The sequence below is a fragment of the Harpegnathos saltator genome, unplaced genomic scaffold (assembly GCF_003227715.2).
Source record: "Harpegnathos saltator strain DR-91 unplaced genomic scaffold, Hsal_v8.6 scaffold659, whole genome shotgun sequence".
In the NCBI taxonomy this organism is placed as follows: domain Eukaryota; kingdom Metazoa; phylum Arthropoda; class Insecta; order Hymenoptera; family Formicidae; genus Harpegnathos; species Harpegnathos saltator.
Genome location: NW_020230492.1, coordinates 100993 through 122646, shown reverse-complemented (window position 1 = coordinate 122646; position 21654 = coordinate 100993). Strand labels below are relative to the sequence as shown.

At 42.1% G+C, this 21654-nt stretch overlaps 2 protein-coding genes across 5 annotated transcripts; one reads left to right on the top strand and one right to left on the bottom strand.

The window, feature by feature from the left end:
* The first annotated feature begins 220 nt into the window (after window positions 1–220).
* LOC105185182 (actin-like protein 6B) lies at window positions 221–9802 on the top strand. Of its 2 annotated transcripts, XR_849932.3 has the most exons (7): window positions 221–874; window positions 964–1161; window positions 1579–2016; window positions 2317–2657; window positions 2817–2912; window positions 3048–3302; window positions 9130–9802. XR_849932.3 is itself a non-coding variant. In XM_011144498.3 (6 exons), exons 1-6 carry the CDS (start codon window positions 850–852, stop codon window positions 3210–3212), a joined length of 1263 nt encoding a protein of 420 aa, XP_011142800.1. In that variant the 5' UTR covers window positions 221–849; the 3' UTR covers window positions 3213–4167. The 2 variants fall into 2 exon arrangements, 1 of the variants encoding a protein (XP_011142800.1); XM_011144498.3 differs by lacking the exon at window positions 9130–9802 and having other exon boundaries at window positions 3048–4167.
* Window positions 5360–20815, bottom strand: Cln3 (CLN3 lysosomal/endosomal transmembrane protein, battenin). Of its 3 annotated transcripts, none has more exons than XM_011144496.3 (9): window positions 20798–20815; window positions 19559–19644; window positions 13688–15555; window positions 11615–11763; window positions 9809–9967; window positions 7124–7460; window positions 6580–6729; window positions 6341–6481; window positions 5360–6126 (listed from the first exon to the last, which is right to left on the bottom strand). In XM_011144496.3, exons 3-9 carry the CDS (start codon window positions 13871–13873, stop codon window positions 5986–5988), a joined length of 1263 nt encoding a protein of 420 aa, XP_011142798.1. In that variant the 5' UTR covers window positions 13874–15555; window positions 19559–19644; window positions 20798–20815; the 3' UTR covers window positions 5360–5985. The 3 variants fall into 3 exon arrangements, with proteins under 3 accessions (XP_011142798.1, XP_011142797.1, XP_011142799.1); XM_011144495.3 differs by lacking the exon at window positions 20798–20815 and adding an exon at window positions 19800–19914; XM_011144497.3 differs by lacking the exons at window positions 19559–19644; window positions 20798–20815 and adding an exon at window positions 16840–17677.
* Window positions 20816–21654: the final 839 nt, after the last annotated feature.

The following is a 21654-nucleotide window of genomic DNA, read 5'->3' as shown; positions in this document are numbered from 1 at the left end:
GTTTTACTGACAATTTACGTGTAGGATAAAAATAACGGAAGAAACACGAACAAAAACGATAAAATAGAATTATGCAGGGCGTGTCTTTGTTGTTCGGTTATTTCCAATCTCTCAGGTCTCTGTCTTCGCTTGTTTACATCTAGTTTATACATATACATATGCAAGACAAAAGATATTTTCGAAACTTCCAACCGCTCTCAGGTGAGTCTAACGTTGCTCGCAAGTTAAAACAAATAATCGGATACAAAGAATCATCCACAATCAAGCGTCTCACTGCTCAACGTGTCCTTTTCAGGACAGTCGCTAACAACGCGCCTTCTACAAACGGGACAATACGTGCCACATTTAATTGCAATATCTGCTATAGTTTACCCGTCATTTTTTTTATCATCTCCTCGGTAATTGATCGATTTCGCGTCTATAAAATAATTCACCCTTGGAGCCAATAAAATCATCAACGATCCGAAAAACTTTTGCAAGCTTTCTGTAAGTAGAAACTCGATCGATAAAACGATTAAATTATAATATACAACAGACAGATCGAACAAAACGGAGCATTGTCGCCGTATGCATAACTTCACACAATCGAATTACCACAGAAAAATTACCCCCCCCGTTTTCTACAAATCAAGACTTGAAATTACGCTTATCACTCTATCTAATACCGATGATCGATTAGTCACGGGAGGGCAATCACGCGCACGAGGGATCCTCTCGCTTCGCTCGAGAGGGCAAGTGTACGCGTGTGCGAGCTTGCGTATGTGTGGGAGCTTGTACGTGTGATAAAGCGGCAAGCGTGGAGGGAAGCTCCATCGGACATGCGCCAGGCTTTCTCTCCCTTCAGGTACTATGAGCGGTGGTGTCTACGGCGGTGGTAAGTACGCCGCGCTCCGTAATTATTCCGGGCTAGAAAGGAGACATGTTTGTACGGGAATAATCCGGCACTCTCGATTCTTTCGCCAGACGAGGTAGGTGCTATCATCTTCGACGTCGGACATCAGAGCCTTCGCGTGGGATATGGCGGCGAGGACACGCCGAAGGCCGAAATCCCGACGGTCCTCGGGGTGTGGGAGGACCCGGCCGAACCCGGCGTCGACGGCAACAACATCGCCAGGAAGCACTACAACATGGACGTCACGGCCATCCAAGTGCGAAAGAAGGGTATGACGTCAGTGAATTATCTTACATATGTATCCAGTTTTGTGATAAAAACACAATTACGCGCGCGATCGCGCGAAAATGACACACTGTGCGGCCGCCGCGGGGATTCTCGGCCGAATATTGTCGTTTAAATCTTACATCTCTGTGACGCACACGCTGCGAGTAAATTTTGCACCGCGTATCAATGCATGCGCATGCCAAATTTCTACAAAAACCCCTCAGCATTTATATATGTTTGATAATAATTTACTCGGGACATCGAGTGGGGCGTGACAAAAATTTCCAGCCACAGGTTGTTAACAGCCGATTGTTTACAAACAGAATATTCGCGCGGGCTACTTGGATCACGTGATGTGTTCATCATTTCCGCGATTTCCGTCCAGGACTTTTTTCTTTTTTTTTTTTTCTTTTTTTTAGATATGGAGATAGTGAGCCTGATGAAGGACGGCATGATCGAGGATTGGGACATGTTCGAGCGGCTGACTGAGTATACTTACCAGCAACGCTTGCACGCCCTAGCCGAGCACCATCCGATCCTAATGACCGAGTGCCCCTGGAACACCAGACTGAAGCGGGAAAAGTTGCTGGAGCTGATGTTCGAGAAGTTCAACGTACCGGCCATGTACATCTGCAAGAACGCCGTGTTGGCGGCTTACGCTAACGGCAGGTCCACGGCGATGGTCGTGGACAGCGGCGCCACGCACACCAGCGCGGTGCCGGTTCACGACGGTTACGTTATCACTCAGGGAATCGTCAAGAGCCCCTTGGGAGGCGACTTCATCACTATGCAGTGCAGACAGTTCTTCGAGGAGAAGGATATCGAATTGGTGCCGGCTTGTCTGATCGCTAGCAAGGGTAAGTGGAAATTTCGCGAGCAATCTCGTAGACGGTATTGGGAAAAGTTGAATCAACAATCATAATTTGAACACGGAAAATTAATATAACTTCAGTCTTTGTGCGCGATAAGTATTTGACGGAGCGTGAAATATAAGTTCGAAGAGAGGAAGTGGATTTCATTCAAGCAGAATCTCTCTCTCTCTCTCTCTCTCTCTCTCTCTCTCTCTCTCTCTCTCTCTCTCTCTCTCTCTCTGCGTGAAGTCCCGTCGTAATTTCGCCTTAACGCACTTTCGCCTCGAATATTCATATTTCTTTCAGACGTGGTGCGCGAGAGAGACCCTCCACGTTGGTCGAAACGACCTGGTCCTCAACCAACGTCTTCCTGGATGAGCTACATGGTGAGAGAAGTGCTGCAGGATTTTCAAATGAACTGCCTGCAAGTGTCGGATAGTCCCTACGACGAAGACGTGGCGAACACTTTGCCCATGAAGCACTTCGAATTCCCGACCGGCTACAACGACGACTTTGGATCCGTCAGGCTCATGATACCCGAAGCTCTTTTCGACCCCAGCAACGTCAAAGGTGTGGGTGCGAGTATCTTGGGGGTTGGTCCTCTGGTCACCACGAGTGTCGGGATGTGCGATATGGACATCAGACCAGTACGTAGCTTTGCGATCAAGTTTCTGCAGTTTGAAATTTGCCATGTGTACTAAAGTATAAAGATAAATTTCTAGAAACACATCACTTTTTTATTGCCATTGCGCGCAGCACGCAGCAAACTCTCTGAGCTGTTCTGACAAAAATAATGCCCGTTACAGAGTTTATATGGCAGCGTAGTGGTGACCGGTGGCAATTCCTGCCTTCAGGGATTCAGCGAGCGCTTGAATCGAGACCTCGCCAGCAAAACGCCGCCGGTAAGTGAGGCTTTATTAGAAATTAACACTGATCAGCGAGTTTTTACTCCTGGCTTTCTGTCTCACGACACAATCTCCTGTCCAGCTTCCGTCGAATCCTCAGTAGCAGCGCAGAATCGTTGAATTTGTTTGCAGAGTATGAGACTGAAAATAATTAGCGCGAACAGCTCGAGCGAGCGTCGCTACGGTGCTTGGATCGGCGGCTCCATTCTCAGCTCCTTGGGCTCGTTCCAGCAAATGTGGCTGTCGCGGCAGGAGTACGAGGAGTCCGGCAAGATAATTTTAGAGAGATGCGCATAATCCGCCTACGTGACGAGAGGTATTCGTTAATCGTGGTGCTAGAGAACCAGTTCTTTTTCGAGGTGGATTGGATCACTTAACTTTTTTAAGGTATTTTTAACGAACAAACGGCGCGATCGTTCTGGCAACGGGAAGAGCGAGAAAAGCTTCCAAAAGACGTTTGAATGAAAATTACACGACAAATTGAGAGATCTTTTGTATCTCTGCGTAACGTCTTGCGAGGAGGACTTTGGTCTTGTGAATAATTTTATTAGCTTTTCCTATGCCAGAATTCGAATCTTTCGTCGGTTCGTAACCGTGCAAAGAGTGACTGTAACGCCACGACTGATAATGACAACGACGGCGATGTAAAACATCCTCCCGTTCTCGCGAGCAACCATTATCAAACGCATTCGGAAGCGCCTGAGAGTTTAAGGAGAGTGAAAGGCAGACGTTATATAAAACGTTAATATAAGATAAATTTGAAGATACTTTCACGCGGTCTTTGGACGGTAATTTTTCACGACGAAAACTCGCACGGGGCGTTTCCGATCAATCTATCGCACTTGCGGTTAACGTAAGGAGGCGCGATTGATCGGAAGCATCTTACGTAACCCATAAAATCAACCGGATGGAACGTTCAACGAGAGTAACGTTTCAATCTCGCTTAGACGCTAGTGTTCGATAGGCATATAAATATAACACACGAGGCTTCTAAAGATACAGTTCCTAACTACTTCAAGAATCTTCCACGTACCGTATCTTACGAGAGGAAAGCCACTTCCCGTTAAAGTCGTTCCGCAAGCGAAAGCTGGTACAATGTAGACTAGATCATACGTAGCGAATTGCATTAGATATTTATTTCACTGTAAGCAAAATACTCGCTTTACATTGAGACAATAGTAATATCCGTTATATCACGGCTATTCTCACTCTAAGTTATCCTCAAGAAGCGACATTATCGTAACGTAGTAAACGTAAAATATCTAACATCTAGTATTTACTATTTACAGAAATATTCCCTGAAATACAGAAATTCGGTATCGTCTCGCCAAACGCGAGTCGCGCGCCACTAAAAAGCTGATGCCAAGTATTTTGATAAAATAAAACTGGAGAAATGTGAAAGAGTGAAGAAAGAAATAGGACGTCATTGAGCGCAATGTAGCATCCTTCGGAAAAGCAACAACTTAAAGTCGTCTGTGATCTGACGGAGATTTAATTTCTAATTTATAAATCGTTTGCGACAAGTCAATTATTATTTAATTTCCTTTGCTTTGCATAAAAAATAAAATATTAATTTTAAAATATTTTAAAATATTAATATTAATGACATATTAGAGTGACATGTAAATATAGTTGTAATATAATTTAAATATTATATTATTATATAATTATTATATATATTATTATATATATTATATAATAATTATATAATAAGTCTATATGTTGGACTTTTATAAAATTTATTAGGTTGTTGCTTTTGGGAATTGTTGATACTCACGCAAACGTCTCGGCCAAAAAGAAAGAAAGATGATATTAGAAAATAATCCCTTAATCTCTTTTCGTTATTTGGCAACTATTTTGTTAAAGTGCATATAAAAATCATAATACTCAATCACAATCAATCAAAAAGTATATGGCGAATACGTTAATATCAAAGTAGGAACATGGTAGTTCGAACCAGTAATTTTTATATTTAATTCGTAAACGAACGGACACACAGTGTGTAACCCAAGAGTGTTATTACAATTTTCATAAAGTCGATTCATTATTCTATCTATTAATACTGGAATACTCTTCGATATCGACATGCGAGAATACTTGTACATTACGTTTCGTCTCCGAGTGAGTAAGGGGATATGGTAACAATCTGAAAGTTGAAGTCAACTAAAAATAGTCACAGAATTTATCTACGCTAGCTTAAAGAAAAAGAAAAAAGAAAAAAGAAAAGGAAACCAGACTACAGTACAAGTCCGAATTTAGATGGACACCATCCTAAAAGACCTACACGCACAAATTAAAATTTCAGCGCGATTACCGTGAAAAAGTAGGCCTACTAACTAACTAAAAAAGTACAATCGGTAATTCGGATGCAGTATCTCGAAAGGAATTTCCCTTGTTTCACGATGGAAATGCAGACGATATCGCGTCACATACCGTTTATACTACATGCCGCGTGTTGTGTCGACATAATATATTATAAGTGACTGTGCGACGTACCGCAAAATGCCCTGTTCCTGGTCTTCTAAACGTTTGTATCAAATAAAGCTCGGACGTTTGTAATCAAAACGACGCAAAGTCAAATGAATCCTCAGTATTTCTCTCTCTCTCTCTCTCTCTCTCTCTCTCTCTCTCTCTCTCTCTCTCTCTCTCTCTCTCTCTCTTTAGATCGTGTTTTTTATAAAGTTCCTTTTATAAAGTTCCTTTGGAAAGATGATATATACAAGAGACAAGCTTTTATAAAATATCGTTGTACGCGACGATAAAAATCTACGGTCGTGTTTGTATCCGGAATATTATTCTCGAACGTTTCCATTTTTCCTCGTGTTTTCGATGACTTCCAGCTGTCTCTGATGGATGCTCTCATCTCGAAAGAACGATCGCGCGATCGCGATCAGGCATCACGTACGTTTAATCTACGCTGTAATTTCTAAATGCTTAGGAGGTACGAGTCGCTTTATCTTCGCCTCTAAACGCCGACTTGTCGCGCCGAGGAACTTTTGAAAGCGGAAGTTTCCGCTCGCTTGCGGAAACCTTGTTATCACTCGATAGCTGGCGAGCCTCCGCGTTATCTCTAGCTGCCTAATCGCGTCGGCTGTGGTAGCTTGCAAATAGCGTTGTGGACCGGCATAGACAGCCATCCGGCCAACGTAATGCCGATCGAGTCAGCCATCGTCGCGATTCCCAGCGAGGCTTCGCGATCCGCCTTTGGAATCTGCGGACGAGAAAGACGCTAAAGATTTCAGATTGATTTCGCACGCATTTGAGATATCGCGACAGTAAAGTTAATATTCAGCTTCAGTATTTGATATCTAACTTTAATTAAATAAAATACTTAATTAAATAAAATTAACTTTAATTAAAAAAATATATTTTCGATTCGGACGCGCATGTAATTTATCTGCTTATTTAAAAGGTAGTTTCGTTACCTCAGTAGACATCCGGTAGAAAGTGTTGACGTACGCTCCGCCGCCTAGCAAACCTTCCCACAATACAACAGCGAAAACGATCCATATGTTCGGTATGTAGTAGTAAAGGGTCTCGAACAGAAGGATTATAACGTTAACGAACTGGAAAGAGCAATCAGTGTGTGGAGCAATGAGTCTCTAAAGAATCGACACACGGTACGTAATATTTTCATCCCACTCCCTTATCGCCTTGTCATTACCTGCAACACGGACATGATCCAAATCTTGTTGATGGAAATCAAGTTCACCGACGACCTCGAGATGAACACGCCTATCTGGTAATCCACTTGAAGCCATCTGTATTGCTGCTTATGTGTTAACCAGATGTCATTGAATTCGACGAGCTCGTACTGCAAAAGCATTTCATCCGTCTCAAAGACCGGCTAGACGAGACGTCACGCGATAATTTACGCCGATCGTAAAACCACGTGAGTAATGCTGCTCCCAAGATTGCCATATAGCTAGTGTCGTTTAACGACGTATGCTTCTTGTTCTTAGACGCGCAAGAGAGGAAAAACAATCCGTCGAGAGAAAGAGAAGATGATTGATTAGTCTCGACAACAGCTCTTCTCTCGCTGCTCGGCAAACGCGCGAGTTCTAACTTCGCGAGGCTGATAAGAAATCGAGAGCAATTCCGCCGAGGATGAACAGACATTCAAAGGAAGGAGAGACAAGGAAAAGTACAAAATGGCAAACAGACATTCTGGCTCAACGGTTGAACTTTGCATTATGACGTGTCATTACCAGGCCCTGATTGATGAAGTACTCGAAGAGGTAAACCAGCGCGAGCGGTATCATATACTTCAACAAGCCGGGCACCAGAGCGAGCTTGTCCCTGAAGGTCTTCTGAGGCACCTTGATGATCTGCTCCTGGCTGTCGATGCCGTTCTTGGTGATTGGGATTCTGCTGTGCGCCGGATGCTTCAGGATGATCCAGAACGTAATCGCTTGTACCAGTGGCACGACCAGCATGACCAACAACGTATTCTCGATGGACAGCACCATAGTGAGCCCGGCGTAGGACCCAGCGCCGATTACTCCGGCGCCTCCCGTGCCCGACGACCATGTCGAGATCACCTGCCTGCGAAGAGATGCGTAACGACGCGACGATCAGTAAATTGCAGGTTCGTGCAGCAGCTGAGAAGCCGGCAAAGAGAGAACCCACACGCAGACGGTTCGAATTAAAATTACAACGTTGCATCGAGAGCATAGTTTCCTCGCGTTAACACCCAAAAAAAAGTATTCTATTTGTAAAGTGATTTTTCCCATAGTTTTCTCATATTCTAAGCGAAGTCCTTTGCAGAAAAAAAGATTCCTCTTTCAATAGAGCGATTAAAGTGAACCATTTAAAATTTATTCTAAAATTTATTAGACATTGTTCCAACTATTTTCCTCTTATTTCAGGAGGATCTCCTCTTGTATCAATGAATTTTCTTCTTCTATATGAAAAATACGGTTTATAATCTATTGCAAAAAGTTGAATATAATATATTCTTTCTTTAACTGTATTTCATACAATTGATTATGATGCACATCTTTGTAGCTATGAAGTCCATAATGAAACTGATTAGAAATTTATTTCTTACGATGATTTTATTTTATTCGTGCCTACTTATTGTAGAACTGGAGCTGAAATACATCTATATATGTATATATATTACTTTTCGCTACACATTATCATAATTTTTACAAATTAACTGATATAACCGGTAAGAATAAAATACAATAAGAATAAATAATAACCCTTTTAGAAAAAAATTAAATAATCTTTATATAAGAGGAAATTTACATTAAAATCAATAAGATTTGCATTATACATATAATATCTAATCCCTCTAACTTTAAGAATAATGTGTTTGTAATATTTTCCTCTTAATCTTGGAGGAATCCTCTTGAGGCCATATGATAAAATATGATAAGAATAAAATCCTCTAAAATTGAAATGATTTCGCTTGTTCTGAAATTACTTTTTTTTGGGTGAATCACTCCGTAAAATGATTCAACGTGCAATCGAGTCTAATAGGTCGCCAAGATTAGCGCAATCGCATTACCGCTCCCACATATTCATGATTGCACTAAGGTGACGATGCTTGATTTACATAATAGGCAATAATTCTAATAACAACAGCAATCATCCTCCGTGCGTTTTACAAGAGAGCGTTCCGACTATAGAGCGGTCGCTGTGATTCCGGGATGTTGCATCCCCTCTCGCGTTTTAGAAAAGAAAGTGCTTAGCGGTTGGTAATTAAATCTGTTATTGCACCAGTCATCCAATATGATAATGGACATACCTATGTACGTGCCGGTGAGATAAAGTTCCACGAGCGAGCGTGCGCGCGCGCGCACGTGAGTGTCTTTTATCTTATTTTTCTCGCAGCGCGTGGCAAAATCTACTGTATTTTCCGGCTTCGGAGGCTAAACGGCTCGTCGAGGCGGCTTATTATCTTATCATCACTTTTTCTGGCGCAACTGTCTAAATGGTCTGTCAATAATGCGATGCGATTATATTCTGAAAATATACCCGTGCGTACCGTCGCGCGATGCTACGCTGGCTTTCCCCTTTCTTACGCTCCCATTCGAATGCGCTGTCTCAGAAAACGTTGAGTCAACACAAAACATGGAACATTCCTCGGGAGGAACGCTTTACACGCTTCGAGAAAGGGAGAAAAGAAAAAGAAAAGGAATTGACTGATAACAGCATGGAGCGCCGCTTAACGAGCTCTTCACAAAACTTTCTTTTCCTTTTTCAGCACACACTCTATATCTGTTCGCCTCTTTCCGCTGGCCGAGTGGAATCAACGTGTACTCGACGCTGAACTGGAAAAGCTATTTATAGCCTACCGAAATTCCCTTGTGATCTTAACGTTATGAGAATCTGTACGGAGATACACAGACTTGCATACTTCCAAACCGAGTGACTGCATGTACCCGAGCAGAACATCATCCCACGGCCGTATTAAAACCCCATCCGGCTTCCAAACTTCAAATAGGGCCCGGATAATTTTATCGGATCCGGCACGTAATAACGAGTGAAACGCACTGCTGCATAATGATAAAATTACCCTGATAAAATTGCCTGAAATCGAGAAACCCTGATCAAATGTCCATCAGGACACCCAAATCAGGCATCCAAATAATGACGTCATCGCTGGTCAGGGTATAATCCGGAAAATATTGCAAGACAATTGTCACATCCCGACCGGATAAGGACCACTCGAAATACCTTCTTATAGCTTGCCTAGACATGCCATATCAGGTATAAAAATTGCCGTATTTGATATCTGCTCGGGCATTTGCTCTCTATCAGAGTTAATCAAACGTTACGATCCGATTCCTACATCTGTGATATATCTCAAGGCTGATACGCGATTCTACGGGATCCGCGCGGTTCGACAGCGCGGTTCGATGGATCAAGTGGAATGCACTTACTTGGGGTACTGGTTACTGTAACTGAGGAGAGTAACTTCACCCAAGCCGGAGGAGAGCGATGTTATGACGACGCCCAGAATGGCGAGCCATTCGGTCGTACTCAACGACACCAGGAGAAATCCTGCAGCGGAAAATAACACACAGGTAGCCAGTCGAGCACTGTAATTAACGAGTCGATTAATCGATTAGCGTTTTGGGGCTAACAGGGCTGGAGCCGGTCGCCGCACAACCGCGGGAAAGGACTTACGCGATATCCGAGGCTCCGTCGTCCCCGCGTCGTGCGGTTTTTGCGCCGGACGTGTGATGTTTTGAGTGAAAGTATGCGATATCGAGAAAAAGGAAAGAGAGAGAGAGAGAGAGAGAGAGAGAGAGAGAGAGAGAGAGAGAGAGAGAGAGAGAGAGAGAGAGAGAGAGAGAGAGAGAGAGAGAGAGAGAAGCAGACCGGACGCGTTCAGATTTCACGACGTGATTATTGCGCCGAGTTAATTATCCGCGAGATTTAGGAGGTTTTCTGCACTGAGAGAAAAGTATATGATATTTGGAACTATAACGATATAATAACTAAATTATAGTCCGAAATATCATATTTATAGTAAATATTACCATAATATCGGTAATAATTACGATATAGGCATAGTATAACCAACCATATGATATTTTTACTAAGAACGATAGTAAGTTAAACTAAGATTATTGTATGTATACAAATATAAGATGGTAGATAAAGTAACTCTTTTATATAGCCAATATTACCAGAATATTTGCTAAATGATGACAGATGACAGATGTAACTATATGAATATTAAATCTCACTATATTTGTGAATGAGAAATTACCATATATGTGATAAAAGTAACTAAACAATTATTTAAGACAATCATTGACCATATATTTGTGTTTGTTCTACTATATTTTGCAGGTTCCACGAACTATAAAAATATGGTTGACGCCAAAATGAGCTATAAAATATAGTGAGATTATAGTTAATTCAACTATATTTTTCTATCAGTGTGTGTGTTTGTGCTCGTTTCTGCGTATATATAAACAACATTTCTCTTTTAAAACTTGCAATTGCGACACATATGTTGGGGGTAAAAATTCTTTCGTAAAAAGACCGATACGAACCCGATATCAAGCGTGGTTAATTAATTAGCTAATTGACGAAATATCGAGAGCTTGCTAAAAATGGCAAAAGTTCATTATATCGTTGAATATAATGTCGTTGTGTGCGCGTATGAGTGGATGATAAAACGCCGTTTTAAATAACACGCGGGATACGAAGATATGTTAAATGGCGACATTTCGTCGCACTTTAGGTCTTACTTTACGATTATGTAATGTAATCAAAAGAAGCGCATACGTCGTTCGATGGTCATGACATAAATAGACCTCGCCCATATTATCTTTGTTTAGAGCGAACTGATGCTTTTATCTAAATAAATCTATTGCTCTATTGTCAATTATCGCCGTTAACAAACGCAAAGCGTTCGAGTGTAGAATCCTCGCAGATGTGCGAAAATCTTACGTCGTCGCGAAGGAAGATTCCTATGAGATAATTGGCGCGAGTTACGCAACGAGGAAAAAAAGATAGAATCTAGAGAAGAAACGCAAACATCCCGCGGAAAATAACTCGCGTGTGTCATGTCGCTGGCCGACATCGTAATTACTTATTATCGGATAAATCGTATTCCACGATGGCGCGGCGCGCGTAATTGCAGTGTTCACTGGCTTCGTTCTCAGTAGATAATGATAGAATAACATCAGGACGCGCAAAAGTCCACTTTGTAGCTGAAAATAGATACTCACTGCACTAGAAACGGCAGGAACGGTGCAGTAACCTTGATCGCCAACGCCGGCAGGATATCTGCCAAAAGTATAGCACCGGTAGAGACCGCGTTGCACGTGCGGACTCCCGGCACGTGTATTTCCTCGTCGTCGTCTCCCGTGGTGGAATTCTGAAAACGTCGGATCGACACTTTTAATATTCCGAGTGTACTCCTTTCCATGTTTCAGCTTCTCGAGGAATATTGGACCGGCATCGATTTGTTCTTCGGTGAAGTTTGAGTTTCGCATATATTTAATATTTTAATCGCCGACATTTCCGGCTGAAAAAATCGTCAAAAATGTCGCGACGTTTGATCTGTATTCTCTTGCTTCACAGCAATTTCAATCGCTGGCAAAAGTTATTTATTTATCTCAATTTAACGTGACGTTTGTTCTACTCGCCTTAGACGACGTTTTCTTTAAAAAGACATTTCATTCGATAATCAATAATGTAAATACGCTGAAACATGGCGTTTGCGGATAATTTGCAGGTTGAGTAATTCGCCCGCGAAACAGATAAATTTCCGCTGCTCCTTTCTGTTTTATGTAATGCCAGCCACAGGCACGATACATTAAAAAGACGCTGCTGATTGCACAACACGATCGTCTCGTGCGACTTTATCGAAGACACGGCTCGTTTTTTCTCGGTCGCGAATCCAGTTGGACGATATAAATCATTGAACGCGCGACTGTTTTCCTCGTACTCGTTTAAGACCGACGAAATATTACGCATGACGCCATCGAACTGGTTATTAAGTTATCCTCCGCACGGATGTTTATTTCGTTTTACGTCATGAATTCTAATGATCGAATCGAATCGTGCGCTTTGTATCTTAGGATCGATCTATTAACTACACCGCTGGATCATTTTCCTGCAAATTTATTTACTCGGTACTTAATTTCCTGTTAGATTGGCTTCATACATAAAACTTAATCGATACTAACAACCAAGAGCGTGCTGGTTGATGGACTGCTTATATCGAATAGAAAACACTATCAATTGACATATTGATCTAAAATTGATATAAAAGGCTGGACCGAGAGGACCGGCTAACAAGACGTTCGTCTGTTAAATATGACATCACTTTACTTTTGTACTACCGCCTGATGCGTTTGAATTCTACTTCGAGATTAACGACAGTATGTCATTAGATCATATATTTTTTATCTTTCACCTAGTGCTATTTCTTTTTCATCTAGATTCGTCTGTCGTCAATCATATCTGAATCATTCTAATTGGTTCAATAACTAACATACTATCTCAGCATACAAGCTAAAATGTAGTAGTCTTCTAACAGCACACTCAGTATATATGCTCTCTACATTTTCAAATCAAGACTGGTAAGCCTTGTACTTTTCCATTAATAAAATGCTTAGATGCAGATCTCATTGACGCATTAGCGGATATCGCTCTCAATACCGTGGTAAAAATCGGATACGCCTTTATGTAAGTCATTGAATCGCAAATCGGAGAGAGAATGTAGAATAAATCGAAAGGAGCTCGTAGTTAGCTCAAGAGAATGCGTTAACTCTGTAAAAATAATTTTCAAACTTCTACGTCGTAAGTTATGAGTGGAATCACGGAAAAACGTCATCAGCATAGAAAATAAAAGTTGACAATATTTTTTCAAGAGCGTTGAAATAAGAGAAAGTATTCTTAAAGTGGCAAAAGGCTGCTAAGTAAGTAAGTAACCGAGAGATCAGGGAATTTATGGTGAAGATTTGGTCGTATCAGAGAGACTTCCGCGAGTACAATAAAACGATATATAAGCACATCGTTATCTCGCACCATATGCCGGGACAAACCCGATACCCGTTGTCGGTCACACGAACGCTATTGTTATCTCTAGAGCGAGCAACAGTGAGCTAAATTCATCCGTGTGTAAAATCATGTGTGATTCATGTGTGATTCATGTGCGATAAAGCGACTATTCCGCCATTCTAATTTAATTACGATACGATTAGAAATATTTCCTCCTCAAATTTTCCGTCTAGCATCTAGGACGAAGTAATCCAGTCAAGAGACCCATAATGAAGAAAATCACGGCTGCTCACCTTGTTGCCGAACTTGCTGTTGAGGATGTCGTGGGCCGCGCTCAGCATGACGACGTAGCCGTAATTGTTGCACAGGCCCAGTATCCAAAAAGCGACGAGGTTTCGCCATCGTGTCTTCTTCATGATAGCCTCCTCGTCGAACACGTCGTCGGCCACGTGCGAGTTTGTCAAGCTGCTTTTACCCATCTCGAGGACCAGTTTCAGGAAGGGTCGTGGCCTCCTTCCCCCTTCTATCGACCTAAACCCCGACTGCCTCTCCTCGGCTTCTCCGTCGCTCTTCCGTGCTCTATCCTCTTCGCTCTTGTCTCTTTCTCCCCTCCCTGTCCGGTTGTCGCTGCTTCTCTGTCTATCTTCAGACCTTCCCCTCGCTGCTCGACCAAATGTTCTCCCTTTAACCTAGGCTAAGCAGGCTAAATCGGTTCCACGTTGAACCCCGTGCAAATCCACTTCTCTCCGTCTCCCTTGCTCGTATTACCTCTTTATCGATCTGTCTCTTCCTCTTGGACTTCCCTTTTCCACTCTCCTTCGCTTCTCTTGCTCTCTCGCAGTCACGAATACAGCTCGTCTTGGGTCTCTCCTGCTCAGGCGGCTTCGACCTCGCAGCTGCTTCTCCTTTTGATACGCCTCTAGAGCGGATTTAGCGACGTACGAGATTCGAGAACTTCTCCGACTGCCACTGGAAGCCGAAGGATGATCACACGAGGATGACGAGTAACGTTGTCCGATTTCTGTTTCGGAATGGATAATGGACGAAGAAAGTGATCGCAGCACCGACTTGTGTTGCTAGTGTTGAATTAAACGGAACACCAAGTTTGTCCGTTTTTAACTAAGAAAAGGAGAGCGCTCTGTCACAATGAATGTCCATTCATCCATATAACTGAAGTTGATCCTATATTACCACAGAGGTCATCCGCTAGTTCTTTGATAATATCTTGTTGAAATCAATTCGTACTCGTCTTCGATGGGTCGTTCGTGCAAAATGGAGCAGCTAGTTCCTTCTTCGCACGAAGGTCGATCACTTTAACGCTTCAACAGCTTGGCGGATCCTTCATGTGACACTGACCATCAACTTCAGCACTCCTCTTTCCTTGCAAACAAAGAACGAATACTTTGTCTGGACGTATGTGTATGTGTGTGTTTGTTTATAGAATCCGCTGAGATCCTGCAACACGATTTCCTCGCAAGCGACCTTCGAATCGATATTAATCGAACCGTCGTCTCGAACGGACCCACTTCTAAGGCGAGTCGCTCTTTTCAGCGTCAGCGCGATATCTCGACTTCACCATTTAAATCCGTGACCTACGGTGCACTGGATCTACCTTTCCCAAGGATGACGCACCTTCGCGATTCCCACCATCGGCTATACCCTTCTCCCTCCACGATTTCTCGCCAGGAACACCGACGGTGTACCTTCACCTTCACATGCACGCCCAGCTTCGAGATACTTCTCCGGCTACCCTCGTCGTTGGTCTCTTCTTATTGGTCTCGTGATTACGTTTGACTGCCACTCGCGCGCTCAAATGCACTTCCTCTACTTTTACGCCGAGCCGGTGCGCCGTCGCTCATCAACGTCAACAAACTTCAAATCGCTTCCGCGACTACGCCGTTGAATAAATCACAGGCGGGAATATCGGGAGAGAACGGATACACTTCTCGGTCGGCTTTCAGAGATTGATCGACGATAATTTCTGATCGACCGGCAATTTGTGAAACGTGCGCAAATCGAGATTCGAAGCTTCTACGTCGACTGAGCCGTTACTGATGTCTGCACGGCAGTATGACGCTTGGCCTCCTCCTTTTGTACGTAGCGTTGCTACGTGGGTCGAGCAGATCCTTCGGAAAAAACAGCGCCAGGCGCTGCCGGCGAGCTGTTAATGAGAAAAGCAGCGTAAGACAGATAATTGAAATTGCAGATTAGACTACGAATCGCTAATGAGCAAGCGAATTCAAATCAGCTCCGCTTTTTCTTCGCTTGGCGCACGTTCGGAGAGCGCCGGCAAACGCGCGTTTCAAAATAGCGCGCTCGTGAGCTGTTTTACATGACAACATTGCTCCACATGTTTCTACTTTTACGGGTTTCTATATATCTTTTGGACGTTGATATCTTTGACGTTTCCCTGATATGCATTTTGTCGGGACTTTTATATTAATATCCGCGTTCGTAACTGCGTATGTTATAAAATACGCAGTAATAAGACTCGCTGTAATATATAATTGTGATCATAGAATCACCTTTGCGCACAACGCTGTCAATGCCCGAGTTAAGTCATCATATTAAGGTGCATTTTCTACGCGCGCTCAGGGTCGACGGTGTATTATACGGCTTGGCGTGTTCACGCGATGCAAGTGAGAAATCTACGGCTTTACTCGTCGAATTTGCATCGCGCTATTTAGTTTCCTTAATATTTGAGCATGAATAACTTAGCATGTAAACACGGAACACGCATAACTTATGGAAATCTCTCCCGTGTAATCTCAACATCGTGGCTCAACATTCTTTGTCTTTTTCTCCTCTCGTGTGCGGCGAATATACCGCGTCACAGAATTCGTCGCAAAATATTTCTACAAGCGGCGTTTCTTCACCGCTTAAACAAACCAGCAGCGTTTGCAAACTCTAATATAATTTGGATGCGTGTAATTGCGACGGAAATACACGCGCGCATTGGATGACGCATTAGGTGCAGATAAAGTAGTTCGCGAGTGTCGGAAAGAGGAGCGTTGTGGAAACGTGTTTTCCTGCGGCTTTTAGAAAATATTCTAGCGATAACTTAGCGGGGCTATTCTCGCGCGCGTTATTCCGAACGAGCCGTATCTACTGCGGAATTCCGCTTATCGGCGTCATCGTAAATTTTTTTCACTATCTGCGGTAATACGCGTCTGTTCCACGTGATACAATGTTCCGGATACAATGCAAATTACACAGAATATTTTCGAGAAATGTACAAAGTCCCGATACAGGGCTTACTCCCTCTCTCTCTCTCTCTCTGAGCGGATAACCTACTTAATGAATTAACGGAGAAACAATGGATAAAGCTGCGAGCGATAAGGCACATTCCAACATCCGCGCTCCTTCTTTCGCCTCTCGCATGCTTCATGCAATTTTCCATCGAAACGTCGTCTTCTCTTTCCCGCTAAATTGCAATAACGCATACCTTATTATCGCGCGACTGTCGAAGGTTACTGCTCCTTCGTTATAGCCGCTCTTATCTCTCCCGAGCCGTAATATAACCGTTCTCGTCAATTTTCAAAGCGATTCGTGCGTCGGCGACTTTGCTCCCTCCTCTATATCAGCTTACACACGACACTACGTTTATATCGCGAACATTCGGCCTGGACGATCAAATTGACGATTGCGATGACTGCATCAATGACTTCTTGACGTCGCGGGTGACACGCGACTGGCGCACTTTGAACCGGTTGAGCTTGACCCACCTTCGGCGGTATTCAGAGCTATGCGGCCCAATTATATCGCCGTGACGAGTAAACTCGCGACTGCTTGATCGATCGGACGAACGAAACTCCAAGTCGAACTCATTAAACCGGACAAATGTCGCTAGACATTATTCCACTCGGTTTAATGACAATAGTCACTTATCATGGTCGGTGCAACTGTATCGACAAAATTCGCCGGCCCGTTAACACGCAGTTTGTTCAACGAATGTGACATCTGTTTGGACGGACGCAGTTCTGCGCGCGTAAGCACATGCAGTTTTCCCTCTCGACACGTAGTCAGTTGTACTTCCGTCGCGCTCTTTCGTAACGTGGGTTACTACCACTGGAAAACGTTACTCGCGCGATAACAGCTGAACCGTGCCATTTTATAAGGTTTCGCAACCGCCGTATATTCACGGCGTCAAAGTGTAGTCGGCGGTTACAACGTTCTTTCAGAGTTGATGTTTGACGACAAACGCTGTCGTCGTTGCGAAACGACCTGGAGTAGATTTATTTCCATTGAATGCAATAGACAGAACACGCGTGCATATTTAACCCTTTAACGCCTACTAGGTAACTATAGTTACCAGTAGGCGTTAAAGAAACGCACTTAAGAATCCATAACTTAGACGAAAAAGGAGATATTTTCGTTTTCTTTGCACCACTGTAAAGGTGAATTCTTCTTCTAAAAAATGGTAGATTGTATGTAGATTCGGTTCAGTCTGTTTTTAATTCTGTTTTAAACATGATAACATGTTTTGTCAAATTCCAAGTAGACATAGTTAGCATTGTTACTGACATCTAGAAGTGCACTATGAATGAATAAATTGGTATCTGTTATAATTTTATACATTTGGAAGCTTTCTCAGATGCAAAATGTGAAATTAAAAGAATACAAAAAAATTCAAAATGGCGAATCTAATATGGTGGACACGAAAATCAAAAAATTAATCTATTTTCGTGAAACCTGGTGACCATTTCTTATGCGGCGAAAAATGAAGGGACGATTGACTATCTAAATGGCGATCTATAAAATATTCTTCTGAAATAGTAAGCTTGATGCTCTGAATGATAAACTTCACTCACAAATATAGTAAAGTTTCAGCTGAAAAATGTCAAGCTGACTATCAGAATTATGTCGTATAGATTACCCTTCATTTTTCTCTGTATAGGTTGCTCATTTCGTATATGCTTTTAGGATCCAAGCCATATTTACCAATAGACAAAAAACGAACGATAAAAAGAACCAAATTAACGAAACCAACAAACGAAAAATAGAAACTTCATGTACTCATTTATTGAGAAGTAAACGATTGATGTTGACTTTCCGTGTAATTGTTTCACGGTTTTTCCATCTGGATAACCATAAAGTTATTAAAACTAAAAAAAAATTTAACCGGTCAGGCGTATTTTTCGCTTCCGGGAGTAGTTTCTGCTTGGAAAGGTAGTTTCTCGTATAGATATAACATTCTTATATCTTCTTTGGTTATCACTACTTACAGTTTCAGTTCAAAAAATCTCCAATTTTATTCTTAAAACACTTAAAATATAAAAAGTCGGGCGTTAAGGGGTTAATGTAATGCCGCATAAATTGTCGCGATAATAGTACGCAACTTTAACGCGATAATAAAACAATACTCTGTCAGCTTTCGTAGTGGTGTTTGTCAGCCACGACCGAGATGCAACTGACAATGAGACGTGAAGCCGAGAACCGCGCTGTACTGATTAAATTGGCACTAAACGCTAGTGCTTATCCCGTAATAGCCGGAATCTAGTTTCATAGGAGTTTCGTCTAGTGTTACGTGTCTGGTGTTGCTGGTTCTCGTGAAACAAAGACCTATTCGCGTCGATTAGGAACGATCAATTCCACGGCGACGTCTTAAATGGATTAGGTTGACCGCGACACAACATCCGTGTGTGGCTGAGCTTTAACATTGCTTGCGTACAGCCTTCCAAGCCGATCTGTTAAATTTAATAACAGCGTGCAGTCCGAGACGTGACCAAACATGACCCACATTCGCATCCTATATTCAGCCAAATGCGTTCAACGACGTTGTCTAGCAGCCAAGAGAATCGCGAGTTCAATATTATCGCGAATTGGAAACTGTATCTTTAGTGCTTAAAGTGGATATTTATCGGTATTTGAGGAACTAGGAACTAACGACCGCTTTCAATATTCAATGTCGATTCTCTCTTATTCTTCCTCGCTGAGAGAGAAACTGTCCGCGAAAAAGAATGAAAGACGCAGCCTCGTTAAACTTTTGACGAGCGATCCGACTGTTGAATAATAATATTGTTTTCGGATGGCATAATTTTATGAATATATATTCGGGTGGAAACATCTGTAATTTGCGTCGCTAAAGTTTTATTATATCGTACCGTGTCAAAATTACGAGGTTAGAAAATAAATTTTTTTGGAGAAACATGAAAGACGCTTACCCTGTATTCTTCCTTGAGTCCCGAAGAGTCCAGCAAAGGGTGGAGTCGACAATTTTATGTGCAACTATACTGTTATGAGGCAATCACTGCATACGACCACGACATAAAAACAAATAGGAGTGATATCACAAGAACAATGACAGGTGTTGAAATCTCTTGCAGCACAACATCGGTTATCACGATCGGTGCTCCAATTGCTTTCTACAGATTGCAAATCTCAATTCTATTATCGCAGATTCACAAATGAATCCCGCAAATCAAGCCTGCGAGATTTGTAGATAAGATGGTAACAGTAATCGGGACGCGTGGCTCGACCGCGACGAGATCCAACTTTGAAATAAATAAATTTCCGACGAAAGCAGCAGTTATACCGTCGACATAAGCGCAACCACTCGGCGGAATCAACAACGACATTTCATTCTTCGACGAGCATTCGCAATGAGAAAGGCTTCTTAGTCAGCTTCTGACTGCCGAGCTGGTCGAAGCTGTTCGACTAATGGTAACACATAACGTATGCGGCGGAGAATGTAGTTATAATAAAATAAAATGTAGAATATTTTGACGAAACATATTAAAATTTATGACAAAATTTTTTCAAAAATGATAACAGAATACCGATAAGACGTGTCCAAACTGGATGAACTAGAAGGATAGAAAAATAGGTAATAAGCGATAAGAAAAGTAGAACAGTGAAAAGAAAACTTATTAATTTATAAAAAAATTGTTCTTCGTCAAACAAAAACGTATGATAAAATAAAACTTTGTGATAAACAACCTCAAAATTAAAAGAAGTTTAAATTAAAAAAATTAAAAATACAAGATAAATGAGGAAAATCGAATAGGACAGAATATTTTATTGTGACACCGTAACATTAATTAGGCACCGATTTAAAATATTACTTTTGCTATTAATATTTTTATTATATTTATTATTATTCTCTTGTGATATTACTAAAAAGAAATATTTACAAACATGTTATACATTTGTACGGCTGACTTACAAGCGCAATTTATATTTTCTCACGACAAATGTCCCGATAAGATGTTTGAAAAAAAAAATTGTTCTTCGCGAAGAAAAACGCATTGATTAGATAATATTTAATGCGTGTTCTACATGAAACACACTCGAAAGATAGAAATTGGTGTCACTAATATAACGCTTCAGGGAAAATCGATAACTCGATAAGATGATGAGCTGCACTGCATGCGTCTGTATATATAAAATAACATAAAAGTTACCGTACGCCGGATGAAACCATACACTTTTTGTCTCGAAGTCCAACGTAAGATTCCATACGAAGTTCGAAAGTCACGCCTGCTAGCTAAGAGTTACGCTTCGTGGAGCTACTTGCGCAGCGAAGTAGATTACCGTCTGGTGCTGGTCAGGTCTGCAGCAGTGTTCGCGGAATCGCGTATTTTTACATCACTTCGTTGGTATGATCAAACAGTATCAACAGCGACAGTGCAATACCGCCGACTCAATGACACTTCCTAGAGGAGAAAAGAGGGTCAAGGCACCACGGAGAACCTTCGTTGATATGCGTGACATTCTGTGCGTCAATGTCGCGGTTAATATATTCTACGAGCATAACGTCCTATCTTATTTCTTTGCTCGTATTTGTCACGCAAAGTGGACTCGCCGTTATCGAGTATGATAACCGATGAATAGACGATGAGAGATGCATGCTATAGCGCGTTAACACGCGCTCTAGCGCCAGTGCATAAAGTTTTTTAGAGTTTAAGTTTTTATTCTATTCGCAACTATCCTAAGGGAAATAATGCGATATGTGTAATTGCATGTCTGATATCCGACCGCGATAACCTCTGTATCTTTCCATGATTGTTGCAGTGTAATACGCGATTTGCCTTCGAAAATGACGCGCAATCTATTGCGCAAACGACATTTCAGACATGCGTATGTTCTGCCGTTTTGAAATCGCGGACATATCAACTCCAAATTTTGCACTTTTGAGATAAGAGCTGCGCGAACGAAAAAATAGGGGTGCTTTGGTGGAATGCTCAATAAACAGAGCTACGAATATAAGTGTGCAGATATCAGTTGATAATTGAAGCGCTCAAATATCAATTCACGCGCG

What these genes read in the sequence shown, in the direction of transcription:
- LOC105185182 (XM_011144498.3), top strand. Translation starts at nt 850, where the DNA reads ATGAGCGGTGGTGTCTACGGCGGTG. An exon ending in TTGTCTGATCGCTAGCAAGG is followed by an intron (nt 2,017 to 2,316) that starts GTAAGTGGAAAT and finishes TATTTCTTTCAG; the next exon opens with ACGTGGTGCGCGAGAGAGAC. An exon ending in GCGATATGGACATCAGACCA is followed by an intron (nt 2,658 to 2,816) that starts GTACGTAGCTTT and finishes TGCCCGTTACAG; the next exon opens with AGTTTATATGGCAGCGTAGT.
- Cln3 (XM_011144496.3), bottom strand. Translation starts at nt 13,873, where the DNA reads ATGGGTAAAAGCAGCTTGACAAACTCGCACGTGGCCGACGACGTGTTC. An exon ending in TTCCTGCCGTTTCTAGTGCA is followed by an intron (nt 9,968 to 11,614) that starts GTGAGTATCTAT and finishes CGTTAATTACAG; the next exon opens with TGCTCGACTGGCTACCTGTG. An exon ending in ACTTCATCAATCAGGGCCTG is followed by an intron (nt 6,730 to 7,123) that starts GTAATGACACGT and finishes ATGCTTTTGCAG; the next exon opens with TACGAGCTCGTCGAATTCAA.